The sequence below is a fragment of the Styela clava genome, chromosome 12 (genome assembly GCF_964204865.1).
Source record: "Styela clava chromosome 12, kaStyClav1.hap1.2, whole genome shotgun sequence".
In the NCBI taxonomy this organism is placed as follows: domain Eukaryota; kingdom Metazoa; phylum Chordata; class Ascidiacea; order Stolidobranchia; family Styelidae; genus Styela; species Styela clava.
This window is the reverse complement of record NC_135261.1, coordinates 8,038,284-8,058,254: the sequence shown is the minus strand read 5'-3', so window position 1 is coordinate 8,058,254 and position 19,971 is coordinate 8,038,284. Positions and strand designations below refer to the sequence as shown.

General features: G+C 33.4%; 1 protein-coding gene across 2 annotated transcripts in view; it reads left to right on the top strand.

Annotated features, from left to right (window-relative positions):
- Positions 1-6,393: 6,393 nt before the first annotated feature.
- Positions 6,394-19,971, top strand: part of LOC120330177 (EVI5-like protein) — a 32,236-nt gene continuing 18,658 nt past the window's right edge. The window contains exons 1-3 of one of the 2 annotated variants that reach the window (XM_078118268.1): positions 6,394-6,609; positions 7,518-7,751; positions 12,473-12,653. In XM_078118268.1, coding sequence (XP_077974394.1) covers positions 6,558-6,609; positions 7,518-7,751; positions 12,473-12,653 — 467 coding nt within the window. In that variant the 5' untranslated portion in view covers positions 6,394-6,557. Of the gene's footprint in view, positions 6,610-7,517; positions 7,752-12,472; positions 12,654-18,918; positions 19,070-19,971 lie in introns of those variants that run through there. The other variant, XM_078118269.1, reaches the window with a different exon arrangement.

Below are 19,971 nucleotides of genomic sequence, written 5' to 3'. Positions count from 1 at the left end.
GCTTTTTTACCACTTCCTTGGAGCAAGGATTTGTTCTGCAACGCGGAAATAGAGTGGCTGACGCAAATTTGCTTACACAAAAGATTCGCCTACCTGGGCCGGGCCGGTTTTTCGTCTAGATAATCCAACCTGAAGCACTTTTTAAAGTGCTGGTTCTTAACCTTTGTGAACCTGTCGAACCCATATATTCGTTATTCTGCGAGTAGTGTAGTTAGTTACAAAACATTTTTTCCGAAAATATTGTCTCGCTCCAAACAAGGCCAGATACGAGCAGTCACTTATATCTAACGATATCGTTCTTCTTCTTCACAGATTTACTTCGCTGACGAAGTTATTCAAGCTATACAAACGTCATCTATCACCGTGAAAATTTTTCGGGGTCGCCTTACGCCGAACATGAAATACGGCTCACACAAGTCACAGGGATTTGAAAGTTGGACAGTGATATTTTTGCTAATCGGCTAGTAGTAAACGCGATGGAGTGATAGTGTTGCGAGCTTCAATGATATATCATTGTTTATAGTTTTGTTGAGTATGTTACATTCGAATAAGTAGTTAACTCTGGTCCTCATCTGACAACATTTTACCATGCTGCTAAACCATCCTAGTTTTCGGTTGGAGGTTAGACCTATTTACATGTCAATTTCAGTCTTTTGTTTACCTGCCATGACTTCTATTTTGGTTTTGTTGTGATTTAGGAATATCCTTCGTTCCATTATACCTCGGGCTTGTCTATAGATTTGGTAGCATTGAATAAAACCTGTCATCCCCTTCAATATTGGAATGATATGCGGGTAGAGGGCGGATCGTGAGCATTTGTCAATCTAAATACTTGACCAGATATTTCATGGAAATAATTGGTACGCCAAAGTGTGTTCTCTGCGAAAAAAATCAATGGAAGCAAAAATACTCACCGCGGGTTAAACATCCTGGCTGCGGCGATAAACCGGGAGAACATTTTCAACGTAATTGGAATGCCCTCAACGAAAGCAGAGGTCATGAAAGTGTTAGCTACTGTGAATAAATAGGCTTTCAAAAAGAACACACGTTGAATATTTGGCTACGCCTGGGATCTAACCAAAGTACAACCGTCAATCTGTTATTGACAGGTCTAATAAAAATTATATCTTTACGAAACTACACCAAATTGCGTTATTTTATAAAATGCTATATCGTTACAGTTTGGATATCTGTGCTGTACTATAAAAATTTGCACACAATTAAATAACTGGGTAATAGAAAAGATTTTATGATATACAACTGTTTCAGAGCTCCACCGAACCCCAGGGGATAGATCGCATCACTGTTTTAAAAGTTTTGGGTGACATGAGCCTTGGTGGGTTTTAATATGCGGTGGTTCAACATAAAAAAAACGCTATTTCAACTTGAGATCATGTTGTCTTATTCTCTTATCCTGACTTTGATATCGCCATATTGAATTACACTGACGCGAAACCATTTGCATAGGTATGTATTATACAAAAGGTGTCAATTGGCCTCGAGGCCTGAGAGCCCTTGCTGACCTGGGCACTGATCTTTATCTCGCCCGCTTATCGCCGTGTATTGTTACATTTTGGTCCTGGCAATGGAAGTCGTGTACTCATTAGACGTTGCATTCTCAATAACAATTTAGAGGAGAGAATTACCTAATAATTGTATGGACAACGTCATCATGACAAGCGTAGTTTATTTAATACATGTCGCTGGAGAATAAAAATAAACCAAAGTTTTGTAAGAAATATCGGTGGCAATTCCGTTCAATGATTCGGTGTGCTATCATTCGATTTATTTTTCACTCATGTATAGGGTTCTCGTCATATTGCAAAATCCAAATATGCTTAATGCAGAAAGTAAATAATCGCATATTTTTATACACTGCTGAAAATACGTAAATTGAAAGAGCTTTCTTCGTACTGCATAGTTTCATGCGGCAAATGCATCTCAAATTAGATTGCTGCTTAATATATATATGTATGAATTATAACCGGTCAAGGCTCGGCGTGGTACAAACAAATTTTTCTACGAAACGTTTTATCGTGTAATTACTCGTTTATTGACCATATATGTACAGATTTATCTATTCCACGTGCTTGATAAACCTTTTGTACTTGTGAACTTTGCATTTTATCATTCTGTACAATATCTTATCAATGTTTGCCGTTCTTTATGTTTGTTTGTTTGCTCAGTTGTAATGTTTAACTGAAATTCCGTCACCTGATTTCGTAAGGCTTTATGTAATACATGATCGGTATTTCGAATTTTATTTCGTCAAAGAGGGAGTTAGGAATCCAGATATCTTATAAAGATGAGGAATTGCTAGATATGATTGTTATTAATATCCTATGCCAATACAAATAATAAGATGCCACTGGCATATTTATTATTCTCACTTCGAGATAGATAGTATACGAAGTTCATTATGCCCGATGACAAGATATGAGTTAGTATCGGATATGTTCCGGGCTGATTACAGCTGCTTGAATATATATTGAGCACAGTTATTTTCGAGCCGAATGCAAAATAAGTAGATAGACAACAATTCCAATATTTTTGTATTATTGTTGGTATGAAAATGTTACACCGTCAGTTCTCAAAGGGTGATTAGCTAAGTGCGCCCCGAAAATTAACAGAATTGTGTAAATATATTGTTCATATATTATCTAACAAATATATATATATATGATTGAATATTTTACGTATTGTATTTAATACAAATGTTTTATTGTTTTATTTTAAATGTGTATATGAATCAATAAATTCACTTTACCTTTCTATGTCGTTTACTTTCTGTTACGAAGTGTCTGCCTGCCTCTATTGTTACGTAACAATAGAGATAGGCAATACTCTCTGCAGATTCGCGAGCCGAGTTTAGCAAACATTAGTGTTTTTTTTAGTATTTCTAAGGAAAATCAGGTAGACATTAGGAAGAACAGTCGATATTTTGCCTTTATTCCATAGGGTACATGTTTACAAACTTTAAAAAGCATAAAGTACACATTACCGATCACGAAATTGAGTTGTATTTAAAGGAACATTTTATTTTCGTGTAAGTGCGCCGTGGGTTCTTTTCCTGATACTTTAGCGCCGCACAAACAAAAAGTTTGGGAACCGCCGTACCACACGATTTAATTTTTTATACATTAGGTATTCAAACTTCATTCTGACGTTGATGAATTTGACCTCCTCTCGTCGCTACAATCTTCGGCTCGAAATGCGAATAATATTTCAGTTGCCCACATATATTAGTCACATATTAACATAGTATGGTTAGTAGTATGACTATTTTTACTTTAAAAACGACAAACGATTTCCATAATAAATGTATCGTAGGGTCGTACACTATTCTGTACATGTACATTATGTACTTTCAGCATTGGTGATAAATTAATGACTGTGCGTGCATGCAGTTTAAAATTTTGAGTTTGTTGGAAATCCATCGGTTATTATTACTTATTTATTTTAATCGGTAAGTATGTTGATAGGTATTTGTCTGTTTGTTTGTTTGTCTGTCTGTCTGTTAGATGCACGCGATATCTCACGAAAGCGAGATTGAATCTGCTCCTTTTGCATGTGCATTCATCATATGTCGTACCAGAAGCCTATTGATTTTGAATGAATTATGTCATATAATTAGCGAGTCATTAATTAATTAGTGATGGGACACAAGGTGTCACTATGGAGTAAGAGCGCTGTTTTGGGATCCCCTAACTTTCGATCGATAAGTCTTCGGTCTCTGACCGATATTCACGTATTACTATATTATAATATATTTGAAATCTCTAATTGGAAAGTTGTTTTCATACCCAAACTGAGCTGGTAACATCACAAATTATCGTAATTTTATTTTCTTAAAACTATCTTATCACCTTCAAATGAAAACTTGTAATTCCCTGTGCAACTTTCCCACTGATAATATGGATACAACGCCTACCTGACGCAGCCCTTGACCGCAAAACAATGCGTAGTTGAAAGTTCAGAGATTTCGACAAAAAAAAATCGAATCTAATATAAATTGCAGAAATTTGCGTCAATAAGATTAACTCTAAACTTTACTCTTACCTTTGTATCGGTACCGGTATACTTACTATACTACTGTTTATTTGATACCGTGTTTCCCCGGAAATAAGACCTACCTAAAAATAAGACTTAGCCGCAATTAAAAATATATTAATATAGGCCTTCCTCTAAAAATAAAACCTGGTCGACCTGTAATTTGTGAACCTAATGACTTGCAAGACATTCCAGAAGATGATCATATGGTTTTTGGATAATCTATGTTTAGCAGTTTTTCTTTTAAAAAGTGTTATTTATAAGTAAATGGATATCGGTTTTTATATTTTGTATATTTGAAAATCTCGTATTTCGCTAGGTTGTAATTTTGTTTTTGATAAATGAAAATAAAATACATCCCCCGAAAATAAGCCCTAGTGATGTTTTTCGAAAGAAAATTGAAATAACACCCTTTCGGGGAAACACGGTACAGTAGTTAAAAGTTGGTTTGATTAAGTTGCGCTGTTTTGTTTTCCCCTTTGTCATCCTGTTTCGTTTTCCTGAGCGGAGATTTGCGATTCACGGTGAGGCAGACATGGCCGAGCTTCATGTATTGAAAGATTAGTCAAATACTGAAATAGGTACCGGTATCGGAAATGACATGGTACGGTATTGATTGGGAAGTGTTTTTACTTGCGGTAAATTTCGGAACAGACAAAGTATATAATAAAGTCATGTATGGGAATTTTGAGGTGGCGATATTCCGCTGTGCTACATTAAACTGACGATGCTTTAGAAGTTTAATCAAATCATTTTTCATTTTCATTTCGTACAGCTGAGGGTTCAGTGGTTTATATTTCACGTTCGGGTTTCTAATGCGCAGTTATGGATGGAACTTGTGGGCAACCACTAACATTGTATTGTAAAATGTAAGTTCTTTTATGAATGGTCATATTGGAAATCTATCGGCAGATTAAAATGACTGAAAGAGCAATAAACCAGTTAAATCTCAAGCCAGCAAGTGTTGCCAAGCACCGTAACTTCCAAGTATTTTTTCGTTTATATTCTTTGTTAGGCCTACACTGTCTGACTGTTACCTGTACATGAGGATGTACTTTCATGTCGCAAGTTTAATTTTGGGGTCTCATGTAGTTTCGTACCTAACATACTTCTTGTGAGCGTAGCATGACAATTTTGTCACATGTCAATCCTAACCCCTAACATAATTTTGGTACGGCGTAGTCAGATGGGGGTTAGGATGGACATATCAAAAAATTGTTATGCTACGCCCACTAGAAGTGAGTTAGGTTCGAAACTACACGAGACCCGAATTTTGTTGTCAGCATGGATGTTCAGAATGTATTTGATATTGTGGTTTTGCTGGTTTCTGGTATTGGATTTGCCTTTACATATTGAAAAGCTGTGGTTGGGCAGGGCAACACATTGTAGCTAAGCAGCAATTCCAAACAGTTCCTTCAGCTAAGAATTTATACAGATACCAAAAAATGTTACTGAAATAAGACAATGAGATTGGTCAATCAAAGTCATAAGCATGAGAAGGTCAGCTTGACTGGCTTGAAAATTGGGTGACAGTTGACAATGACACTCATAAGCAAATCGCTGACTCGCTTATTTCAAAAGCATTTCTTCATTTCAATACTAAAACTTCAAAAAAAATTTGGCGAATTCAATTGATGGCTACTTTTTTTGAATTTCATTGCATGTTTCAATATTGTAGTCAGTCGTTCAGGTCCTTGTTAGAAATACCTTGCAACCCCCTTCATTTTCTTATTAATTTAACCATCCTGATATGTATAAAGGTCTTGTGGTCTGTGGAGTTAGAGCCTGAGTCATATTTTCAAATCCTTCAGAGTCATTGTCGAAATATCAGACTGTCAATAGTCATAAAACTATATAACTATATACATGAACTATATACATGAATCCATGTTTTTGTTATCAAATTTTTTTTTTTTGTGTTCAAGACTGAAGTTTTTGCAACCAGGAATATATTCGATTATTTCCTCGACAGCCATGCTTAACAAACAAATTCATTCATCAGATCTTTTACTTCTTCATCTTCAATTGATCAATGGTATTGAAAATATATAAAGATGTGTATGATTAAATTTTTCTATTCAAATCTTCGGCTAATCGACAATCTTACAGTTTCAGACATATCAAGGTACTTCATTACTATATAAAATCAAAATTTCACAACAAAAATTGTTAGTTTTTCAAATATCGCAGAAATTTTGGATATCTGGATTCCTAAAATCTCTACCATTTATTCTGAATTTTGATTAAACCAAATGTTTGATTCACCATTACATTGCTCTGTAAAATTTGGACTTTCTACATTTTCACTAATCTTAAACCATCTCTTTTATTTTCTAATTTTTTGATAATAGCTAACAAAGATATCAGTTAGATTATATGTTGTTCTCTTTTCAAACAAGTTACAAAATTTTGCTTGGAGTAAATCGTGAAATTCTAAGTCATCCATTTACGGACCTCTCGCATTATCCACATCCTATGCAGTACAAGGAAGATATTGCTAAACGCCGATGCTGGCTTCTCAACAGCCGGATTTGCAAAGAAGCAAACTACCTTCTTTTGGTTTGTTTTTATTCATTATTTTCTGCTGATTTTATATTGTATCATTCATAAACTGTTTGGAGAGTATATTATCTTATGCTTAGGGAGAGGAAATTTCAAATTGGGTTTTTAAAAATGTCTTTATTTAAATTGACTATTTCAAGAATTTGCTTTGAATTTAATTCAAAATTATCAACAATGCTTAAGGTTTTCAATCAACTTAGGTTGGCCACGATGCAAATACTGATTTAACAAAATGAAAATCATGCAATTGGCGAGTAAATTGCTTCCTTCATTCTCACTTACCATGTTATTATGACCATTGCACCAATAGTAAGAAATTCCCTGTGCTCCAATTTTGATTTCGTAACATTTACAAGACAAGAAAATTTTTGCATCAATTGCCAATTATCCCTAAACATTTTGATGAATAATCAAGCATGAGCCATATTAATCTGATCTTCATAGAATTACATTATTAATATTTCTGGCTTGGAAGAATAGGTTTTGATTGTATCATTTCATGCTTTAATTAATAAAGGTTTCATGTTTACTGTCAAATCCTATTTTTACTCATTTGACTAATTTAATTTTTTGACTTATTCAAAGATAAAAGGGTACTCCCATTGGAGTCCCGTAGTGTGCCAGGTTAGGGTTAGGCCATAATTTTATTCCGATTTTCCTTATTTTTAGTTCTATTACGAGTTCGTGGACTGTCTGTGTTAGCTAAGTGAATATGCCCCCTGCCCGTTTCAGTCCCTTTACACAACTTGATGTAAAGTAGGCGAACAAAATTAGTTACCTCCATAAGCTCCATTCTCCATATTGGTACACATACCTCCAGAGCGCCCAAATTCTTATACAAACTCTTTGATTACTATCAATATACCGTCATAATAAAGTAATCATAATGTGTCTTTGTTTTGTAGCGGACCATTTCAAGAAAGGAGTGTTAGGGAGAGGGAAAACGGTGCCATCAAAGAAAACAGATACTGCTAGCAGGATTTGTACAAATAGTCGAGAAATTTCTCCCCAACCATTGAGCGATGTAAATTCCCTTCGAAAAGACCTTGTAACTGTTCCTGTCATTCAAACCAATGGATTTGAGACGAAAAAATCTCAAAACATATCGGTCATCAGAGCCTTGACTCCACAAAGTTCAGGTTTGTAATTTGCATGATATTCAGGATTCAGCAGTAAATACTTTTGCTACATATTTATCCTAATTAAGATTACTTTCTCTTTGTGACAGAATTTAAGTAATAACATACAGGTGAATCATTGGCGTTGTGGTAATGAACAAGAATGAATAAATCAAATTTCAGAATTTATTCTAGAGCAGTGGTTCTGAAACTTTTATGTGCCACCATCCTTCGCCCCCTTTTATATATCATCATCGCCTATCAGCAATAAAAAAAATGATAAGTTGCCAAGGAAAATTGATTAAACTAATCGTAGTATAAAAGTAATTTTTAAGGAGATGTTCTTTGTGAGTTGCTATTTTGGAATAAGAGTTTTGAGTATAGAATATTTATATAAAATTTAAATTTTGATGAATGGTAAAATTAACATGATTTTTTGTTCTCTTCAGTTAAATTGCTCAGAAGAGCGACTTTTGGAAAGAAACTTTCCTAAATGATTCCCATAATCAACAATTCCAAATGAAAATTTGGAATATATTCAAATTTCGGATTTGGTATGCTTTTTTGGATATAATGTAAATTCTTCCATTGATACCTATATCTTTTTTGAGTTTTATTGGTGATCAATTTTTTGAAGTCATTGCTTAAATTCAAATTCACAACTCGTTGATATGCAAAATGCTAGTGAGTTTTTGTTATTTTATTATTTGGTATTAGTTTTCGCATAAATGTTGCTTGGATATGCTATAATACATTTTTAACTTATACTGTATCACTCATAAATTCATTGTCACTTGGTACTCTTTAAGTACAATCTATAGACATGATGTCTACCACCTTTAAAAAATTTTGTGAAAATCCTCACCCTAAGAGAATTGTTATCAAGCTAGTCTCATAATTAGTAATTTCATGCAGTGTAAAATCTATCATATAAGTGTGAGAAATAGTCTTGTTTTCGTAATAGAAAAAAGAAGAAAAGTTATTGCCTCAGGCTGGTTATGTCGAGGATGTCATCATGTAATTGCTGATGCAGAGCTTTAAAGTTCTTTATAATGTTATGACTTTGACTGTCTGAGTGACTTTTACAGAAGGTTAGGGAAGGATATAGCAGATTAAGAGGTTCAAATTATAGTAACTGTTTATTGATAGTTTTAGTTGTGTATTGATAAAAAAAAGTTGAACTTGTTGAAAAATAGTGTATAATGTTAAGTTTTGAAATATTCATACAAACAAAATTGACCTTGTAGCAAAATAAAAATTATACATAATAAAAACATGATGACGTCACCGTAATTAAGAACACTCGGATCAAGCATGGATAATTTAAACTCAAACATTTTGAATTTTGAAATTGGTTTTGTTCACATGCAGACCACTATGAAATACTATCGACCCCCCAAAATACATTTAATTTAGCTATAATCCCAAAAATATGATACAGGGCACCCCTTTATGACCAGGCCGATCCTATGGAGTTAAACTTTTTTAATAAATACGGTGTATATTGGGCTAAGTGATTCAAGTGTCTTGCTCCACTCTTGCTACAGCATCCTTGCAATATATGCATACGGATCGCATACGGATGCATTGGGCTATCTTTAAATTTTCAGTTAATTGCAGAGTCTATGTCAACTGACATCAAGAGTATATGAGTAGTCCAAATATTTTGCATCAGCCTTTCACAAATTTTCTTCTGTGACCATTTTTGACTTCTTCAGACTACGGTAGTTTGAATATACAGATGGAAATGGGTAACACTGCTCAACCATATATAATATGCTTAGTATAAAAGCATATGAATTCAAAATTATTTTTGCGTTTTTTTTATATCAATAGTAGGCCTATATGTATATCCCATCTAATTTTCCATGTGCAACCTATTTTTAATTTAGCATTTGAGTGATATTTAAATGCCAACCCCATGAATTTATAATAGTTGATTTCAATATGTTATTGTGCATATTGTAATATAGAAGAAACTCAGTTTAGTTTGAAATGGCATTTTCAACTATTTTTATGCAACACTCTTTGGAAATTCGTATTTCAATTTTGGAAATACGTACATGTGTGCATGCCGATATTGTTAATGAGTCACACGGTTTTGATATTGGGAAAGCAGTAAAGGAAGCATCGATGATGTAAAGAGTGGGTGAGATTGTGGGCCGGGTGGTAGAGGAAGTTCATATAATTATGGTAGAATTTATGTGTGTTTATGTTTGTGGTCTTCCTTATTGATAGTAGGAATGATGTTTAGCATTGTAATAAAGATTATTATTACAGGCAATGAAATCGGAACTCAATTGAAATGTTTATACCTGGTAACATAATATTTATCAAATTTGGTTAGAAATACCTATATAGTCATGCTTTATAAATCTTTACCAGGTTAGGAAATTAATTTTACGTGAGGAAATATACCTGGTGATTGTTTCAAAAGAGGAACTTTGTACAACAGAATTCCTAATTTATTAGTATCATAATCCCTTTTTAAATGGTTAATTATGGCATATGACCTGAGCCCCTTTGACTTAACTAATGTATCACAATGTTTCATACAATTTAACTTCTTATTTTTATATAATTGATTGTGATTACTTTCTTTGATCTCTGTATGAAATTGAATCTTATATCAAATGGAATTAATAGCTGAAATATTGATCAATGAAGTTGATGGGAATATTGATTAAAAAACTACCAATATTATGTCATTTTTCGTTATCTCATTACATTCTAATTCAATTTAAATTAGAATATATTTTTTGTTATAATTTGTACATCTTTTTTCATGAAAGTGAATTCAAAATTTTGTTAGATAGTCTATTGTTGCCTATCAGTTTTACTTATGGCATAAACGTCTTTATTGTAATTACCGTAGTATCAATTACAATTCAATGGAGAAGTACTCAAGTGGTTTTGGGTGGATTATACAACATTCAATATAGTAAATGTTTCATTCCTTGAGAGTTGCACAAAATGAAAAACTGGTTTAGACATGCCGTGTAAAACAAAATCAATACATTGTATCCTTTACTGCATATACCCTACCCTCTCTTGGGAAATACATCCTGAAACACCAGAAGACCTTTATTGATGGCTTTTTTAATCCCTTGTGTCTCCTTTAATGAAGATACCTGATAGTCATTCGAATATTGTAGAAATATGGTGCATTGCACTAATGATTGTGTTCTGTGTTTGTTAACCTTCAGCATCATTTCAGAATGTAAACTTTAAAATGTTTATATTGGTCTAGGTATTTTTTTTGTTTGGACAACCAATGTCAAAGCACTTTGAATTCCATTCAGACCAACTTCTTTTGACTCCCTAGTTCACAAAATAACTTATTTTCTTAAAATATTACAATTCCGTATTCTGTTTAGGCCTATATTTTTTTAAATTCCTAATGATAAAAAAACTGTAAACGTAATCAAGTTTGTATTTCAATTTCAAGTTTCAGTAAAATATTTCTTATTATTTTAAACTCAAACTATTCAAAAATTACATTAATGGTTCACCATTCAATATAGCTAATATCATAATCATGTGCATTATGAAAATTTTGTTGGTATTTTCCAGCTTGTGGCCATTTGCTTCACGAAAGTTGCCGCCCGATTGGCATTCTGCCAGAATCTGCCTGATGAAATAGACACAAAAGTTACATGAGAATTGCACAATCTCTATGTTGTATAAACAAATGCAGAATACTGCTGTTCAAACAGATTCATGTAATGTTTAAATGTGATGGTTAATTGACTCATACTTTAGAAGTGCTTGTCAGGTGTTACTGCATTTGCTACTTATAGATTGTACCTTCAGGAAACTGATTTGTGTGTTTTAGTGAACTTTGTTCGGTTTTATTTAAATCAGTCTGGTTTTGTCATCAATTACGACCTTTCAGAGTAAATTTTATAGGATGTGTTATGAGTAATGACAATGTTATAAGTTATAACTTTCAATGGTGAATTACACTCAATTAGATAGTAGGTAAATTATTTACACCTAAATTAGGGCATATACTAGGATATACACCATTGGAAACTTTATTAGCAGGCCTTAAATTAGTATTGCACTATATATTATTAACCCTATATTATTGAACTGAGAATGCACCATAAATCATATGAGTTCATTATACTGAGTATTTCAATGAGTTACCAGTCAGAACAAGAGGTTCCATATTGGTAAAGAACATTGTCTGTCAGATGTTTGCGACCATAATTTGAAAATTGATTGACACTACATATGGTTTCTATACTATTTTACTGACATGAACATGTGAAATTCTAGTTTTATATCTTTTGCTAGGTGAAGGGTTCAGAACTCAGTATTTCAATGAATGCTTAATAAATAGTTCCAAGTTTAAGAGTAGGACAGGATAGCAATGGATAGCAATGTTGGCAACACAGGGTATGCATCCCTGGTTTCATATATTCCCACCATATCACCCAGGGTGTAATAAATTGAGTTGAAAAATGGGGACTAGAAAGTCCCCCCCCTCCCATTGGATTGAAGAATCGTACATATTAGTCTGTTTGCACAGATCCTTATTTCGAGTAATAGGCTTGAAAAAGCATCATATCCAAAAAGCTGTTTTCATCAATTATTTTTATTGCAACTCTATTAACCTATTGTCCACTGCAAAACTTTTCTATAACCGATATGTCACAAGCAAATTTTATGGCCAGTAATACTTTCCTATTCATTTCACAGCTATACAGTAAATTTTATTGCTTTTTAACAACCAGGTGCAGCTTCTGAGACAGACAAAAGTGTTTTTTCAAACATGATGAAGCCCATATTTCTTGCTAAAGTGCAAGACAATAAATCACAAGACGGTGATGCAAATTCGAATGGGAGTTACAAGAATTGTAGGGAATTAAGCGAAGAAGAACATGCCATTCTTGCCAAGATAGAGGCCCAAAATAAGTGAGTTTGTGTTTTTTATTTGGACCTCCTGAAGTATGCGCACCAAGATGGCGCACAACCTGAACTCAGGTTGTGTACCAGGTTAGAGTTCAGGTTATGCGACATCTTGGTGCGCATACTTCAGGAGCACCTTATATTTTTATATTATATTTTTAGATCATAGAACTGCTACATTTTTAAATTTGCATTTTCGTTTCGTTTTTTCTTTGTTGTTTCAAACACCCATACTTTCTGTTATTAATATAAGGACTCTAGCCAAAACACGGTTTACTAATAAGAGTATGCATTTTTTTCTTGTCCATTTATTCATAGTGAACACTAAGGAAGATCACCAAAATAGTACAATTTAAAAAATTTAAATACATTCTACCAGAAGGTTTTTGGATGATGAATATCAAATGTATTCTGAATTGAGTCTTATCATGATAGTTTACATAAATCAATACACTTTTATACAAGGTTAAATTTTGAAAAATAGAATAGATGTCGTAACTCATTGTTCGATTTGTTTCCCGATTTCCATTTGCATCCAAACCAAATGAAGCTTGTTTTGTCTAGCTGTTAGAATTTAGCTGGTGGTTTGACAATTTTACATATGAAAATATTTCATATTCATCTCAATGGTATGGATTATGATTAATCAAATTAATAAATATTTAATTTGCTATGGACATTTTGAACATTTCTGGTTATAAGTAGTATGTATAATACACTCAATCATATTTTGAAGTTCACTATCAATTTTTCAAATCATAGCAAAAAACAGACATAAATTGCTAAATTGAAATCTGGCTTCACATCTTATTAATGCATTCAATGTACCATAATATGTTTCTGAGATTTCTTATGAAATAAATATCTCTATATTAAATTTTTTTCTTTACTTAAATCCAAAGCATATTACTTAAAATAAGGCAATCAATTTATCCTGATATTACTACTGTGCCATACTTGGTCAGTGCTAAACAATAAGTTATTAACTACTGAGTCAGCCCCACATTCCTGCTTATGTGCATGCAGAATTTTTAGGAAGTTGCATCGCATTGATCAAAAGTTATTAAAAGTCATTGACTTTAAATGAACTCTGTATTATGATGAAGGACAGTTTTAGTGACCTTAATTTGCTTTAAATATAGTGAAATGTATCAACATTTTATCATTAAAGCGAACGCTAATAGTATCATATCTGCAAATGTTATGCTGATAAAATAAATTGAAAGTTTTTTTGAATGATTAATCCTCGGTTTGTGTAACATAAGATAATAATTCATCAGTATCAGTATTGGCAATGTCACTATCTGCTATAATCACAAGTATCACAACCTCAATATCTGATCTGTGCTATCCAAAACCTGATTCCAGAATATCATTTTTGATTTATGGTGAATGTAAATGATGTACTTCATACATATCAGCTATTGGGTCAATAGAACTGGACAATTGAGCGTTTTTGTTACTTAGATCATAGTAACTTCTTCAAACCAAACAAGATATAACTCAAGAAAGAAAAGATCATAATAAATATAGGGTCAAGTTACTATAACAAAATTTGCCGACGGGAGGATTTTGTCTGTTTTCTTCAGGCAAGGAAAATACACAATATAATGGTACCCTTTGTATTTTCAACATAGTTAGGGATATTTATTGTCTTGCACACAATGCCAACAAGCAATTTATATTATTATTCTATCTCACAAATTACAATCTCAAGCCTATTTAATTGCTCTATTTCATTAATTTTGTAATTTTTATTTTAGTCGGCTGGTTAATTAAGGCTTGTTTTTATTCAATAGTTACGTAATAATTATTTTCGAGTAATCATTTTCTTGAGTTTGAGGAGTAATCGTTTTGTTGCCAAAAGACAACGGAGTAAAGAAAACACCAGGAGATACTCCCTGGTGAGACTGTATAGCGGCGTGGCGCATCGTGATAGAATGTTAGAAATACGCTTGACACCGCACCTCTGAATACCCTGCGTGGTTTCGCAGGTTCGAATTCTGTTGCTGGACTCCACTCGTGGTTCACGTAACCGCTGGTCGGTTACGGCTTCCTTCACCAAGTCCATACATCTAAATAAAAAACTGGCTGACCAATCCCATTCTTGAAATGAAATGATAACCGGACCGGACGAGAGGCCCTGGTTCGCCATATGATTAATGATTATGCCGGCTTATCGACTTCCTGTCCCCCTGGATGAATATGTAAATCCTATCCCAATTCATCAGCATTGTGATAATAATATATTCTTCGGCCATACACTGGGGAGCAGTAGAAATAAAGTGGTAAATGCTGACACATTGGTCCATGTATTTGGCGTTCAGAATTCCTGTACATTGTGAGCATATTTGTTGGCCAAGTCGCATAGCATTGCCTTTATTATTTCGGTATATCTGTACTTCTGTAAACATTAAACAGGTTGTGCTGACGGATTAAAATCAAATCGTAGTTTTCAGCATATTCGCAATATTTTTTATGAACATATTCAAGTATGAAGTATACATGGATGAGCCATCTAATGTGCGATTTATCTATATCCTATGCCAGGCAGAGTTATTAATGTTACAGGGTGTAACTGTTTATAAAGATGGAGATCATTTAAAACAAAAATCGGGTTTAAAAACCATGGCGTCTTTGAAGTTCTTGTTTCCTAATTGTTCATCATATATGGTGCTTACGGTACTGTTGAGTTACGATTCGACGGCAAATCGGATCCACGTCACATACCTACACCTGATATATTTAGGTATTTCAAACTCAGATAAATTTTTATTACATATTGCTGTTCCAGATATAGATCGCGAATAAATCGATAACTTGTGCAATATTAGATCACCGCTAGCGCAGCGTTAGATTACAGTTAAAGTATGTTTCATTTCTCGCTCTTGCCCAGAGCCATGTCTAGATTTTCGGATTATCTTCATCCGATCCGCCCACGCGAAGTGCATAGTTTCTGCATGAGGATGCGTATCCGCTTTTGCGTAGGCTTGGAATATTGATTCAAATTATCCGTTTCTTGTTTATATTTAGATTGTTTTCAAATTACTGTGATTGATAATATTTTATTTTCAAATTACTGTGATTGATAATATTTTATTTTCAAATTACTGTGATTGATCATATTACGTTAGCGTTCAGTTCGGTTCTTACGAACGGGTGGCGTTTACGTAAGTCATTCATTTTTTCTCACCAATATGTCAATAAAATTGAATGATTCAGAATTGCCATTTTGAAATGACGACCATGAATACTTCGATATGGGCGGAATCTAATGTGTCCAAGAACGCAGGGATGAGAACTTTTGGAAAATTTACAATCATCAAAAAATTTTGGCATCGAATCTTACGCGGAACTTACGAGTTACGAGCAAATAAAAGTTTGATAATAATAAGCCTTCTTCTAGCGCGGATGAATCTTCTTTAATATACAGTACTGTTAGGGACGCTTAATACACTTTTTCGAGTCTTTTTATAAAATTTTGACATCGGTAATTATCACGAAAAGTAATGATATTCCAACTCCAGGGAAATTCAAAATTTCGACGCGGGGGATTTTAAAAATACAACTGCGACTTTAGGGACATATTCCAAGAAAATTTCTCCACTGAGCTAACGGGGTTTTGATGCTGCAACTGTACCTCCTTGTCGCTATGAATTAGTCACATGATGGCAACAGAGTGCGGCAGTCCAGCCGATAAAATATAATAAACCCCCAATTACATCAGTGCTATAATACGGGGCAGCACTGGCCCGGGCCCGCTCCTGATTATATTGAGTTATGAAAGGGATAGAACATCACAGATGATTGAAATAAATTCAGCATCAATTTATATGCCTGTTGAAAAAGAAATATTAATTTCAAAATTATGTTGTTTCACTTGAACCCAGATCACTGTAGAATGGCATATACTTGCACTATTTTTCCGAAAAAAAAAATTTGTAATAATTTTTACATAGCTGACATCTGATATCGAGTGCTTGTTAATAAAAAAAATTCATGAATTGTCCATAATTCGATAATTTTTCTATCATTTATGTAATATGCATTTTTTTAAGACCGACGACGGAATGAAATTATTTTTGAGATCTTCGTGTATTTATGTAACTCTTGTGTTTATAAATAATCGGCAAAAGTAAATAATATCTCGTTTCCAAAAATGTTGGAAATCGATGCCGAATTGTTACATCAAATTACCCCGGGTTTTCGTTAATAACCGGCAAGGTTTGAGAAGCGCAATATACTCGTGGATCGCACCTTGATACAATTCAATTCTGGACCAAGCTTAACAAACCACGATACTTGCTTGGCCATCTACAAAGCATCCTTTCATTGTGAAAGTTCTTGTTCGGCATAGAAAAATAGCGTCAATATTATTTACATTTTAACGGCCCATTTATCGATGAAATATTCCTAATAGTAATATCGCCTCCTATAAAATTATTTACATAAGCGATGGTAATACCTATGTACGTTTGATAATTTCATCAGCTTTTACCAGTTATATTGCCTTGAGTTTTTCTAACATAGGTGGCGTCAAATTTTCAGTATAGGGAAAAAATAACCAATGTTACATAGTAATTCAAGGTACTATTATTTCTGGTCCCTGTGGACATATAGTGTTCGCAATGTTGCTGGCGTTGTTTGGAGAATAAATTTATTAAAATGATAGATGATTCATTATTTATTAGCGTCGCTATATAACGTAAGTGCGTTGTATACTGAGAATTGAATTTTATATTTCCATCCTTTCGAGACACTTAAATTAAGGCATATACTGTATCAGATTGAAAAGGTCATTATTGGCATAAGTTATTCAAAAGTATAACAGCCAGGAAGTTCAATACATTCGCGTATTTTTGTTTGTTTATTTCTGGCCTTTGTGTTTTTTGAATTTTTTTGGTATGTGTGTTGCTGGTGAACGGGCACGTGATATTTTTCATGTTTTAAACTTTTTCAAAGGTTTTGCTCGCTTTCCAAAATTCTTCATTTTTAATTTGTGTTATTATGGAGTTTTCAAAATAAATTATTTATCTATTAATTCGACATTTAAAGTATAACTATAAAACCGTCGCTAAGGCCACAACATTCCGCCGGTCCCGTACGACAGTTAATAAATATCAGCATAAAAATACGGGATAGATGTTTTTGTGAATCATGTAAATTCTAGTACGGTCGTCGGTTCATCTAATATAGACCTATTCGCGTGCGACTATCCGAGTTAGTTCCGGTGTTAGTTTCTGATATGCTGCGCTCCGAACACGGTAACATTACGTCATATTAATAGGAATTGAAGCGTATCTGTTTCGTGTGCGTTTGTTTTGTTTTCGTTGGGCGGTGCGACCGTATCGACATCGCCGTATCCATCCTATCTATGTTACTGGGAAATTTATTTATATACAGATCCAATCTAAGTTTAGAGTCGTATATAGTTAATGGTTAGCTAAACTTCTATACCGCACTGATTCGATAATGTGTATATGAATAGTTTATACGTTTGTAACTAACTTAGTGCGAATCACAGTTGATTAAGTTATATCCCGCGGCGACGATCAGCAGGATAAGGGAGTATAAGTTGGCCTTAATTTTTCTCAACTCAATTTGGGTCAACGGATAGCAGATGTATGCTTGCGGCTCGCGGTCCAAGTTTTTTTACTTAGGAGGCGCTCGTGTTTGAAAGGAAATGCTAATGGTTTAGTTTTATGGCCAACATCAAAATTAATGATCCATAGCTGATTTATGTTGTATTTATTGCCATCATTTATGACTTACCCACATTTGATGTTTTGTTGGCAGATAATCTATTATTATTCATTATTATGGGCAACCATATAATGACCTTCAACTCCATATCATATGTTCAGTGTGTAGGTAGAAATATCCAAGAAACTAGTTGTGTTTTGAGTTCTTAGCTTCCATAAATAATATAGCTTTCTAGTTTTTTAATTTTGAGTGAACATTTTACCTTGAAGGCAGTTCTTAAAAAATTGTAGCCATACTTTATAGCGTCTCAAACTCAAGTAATCACTACTTTACCTGTATTTGAAAATTTTGATAATAGTAGTTGAATTGTGGAATCAATATTATATTTTACGTCTTATTCTTTCAACCTTATTGAGTTGCTTAATACTGTAATAGCTGTCCCAGACAAGACTAGATAAATAATAGATATCTAAATGAGAAGATAGCGTATGACGTAAAATGATAGATCACTCTCTTTAACTTGAAATTTTATTCCATTTTGGATGGAACAGTATTGTGTTTGCCGTGCTTCAAAACTTTGCATAGGTGATGAGAAAATTTCTTCTATCTGCTATGTTTTAGTTTTTACAATATTTATGATTGGTTTTTAATTGAAATTTTATTATGGATGACGTTTTAACAAGATTGACTGAAGCAACGAATAAACTATTAAATGGACGGTAAGTAGAAGAGTAATATCCTGTTATTGTCAACATTCAATTTTCTGATCATTTTTCTTTATCAGGTTTTATCTCATATTAGTAAGGTTATTCTCCTACTTTTTAACTTAATTTGAGATATACATAGGCCTATAAAGATAAGCAGATAAAAAATTAGTATTGTGTGATAAAAAGATGATAACAGTGTTTTTTTTTTGCAAAATTGGTTTAAACAAATTATAAAATCCGGTGATATTTAGAAAACAATTCTGAGCTGACTGTACGATATGTGTTTTATGCTATGTTCTCTCTGAAATTATGGACTGTGTTATGATTTTGTTGCAGAATAGACCATTTTAGATTATTGTAGATCAAAATTAACTGCAAATACATTTCCACATTGTTAATAAGTTATGCTGTTCAACTCTTATACATCTTTGCCTAACTAAATAATAACTGATATGAACTTCAGTATTATAATCTTTTAACAATGCATGGAAAAATCATGATTTATATAAAGTTATGGGCGCTCCACAGCGTAAGCGTATGTACCACTATGGAGGTAACTACCGTAATTTTTTTCGCTTACATTACATCAAGTTATATAAAGGGACTGAAACCTATGGTATATTCACTTGGCTAACACAGACAGTCCCCGAACTCACAATAGAACTAAAATAAAGAAAATCGGAATAATATTATGGCCTGACCCAAACCTGGTACGCGCACTTCGGGCATTATAGCTTGTATAGGCCTTAACAGCAATAAATAGGGAAATTCAATCCAATGATTTGACCACAAAGTCATTCACTAGTAATAATTTACCGAGCTCTTTGCAATAAAAACTATAAAAAGGTTACATGTGTTGGAAAAGGATTTGATCATTTAATATTTGTATTGCTTTTTTTGGTGAATATACCAAT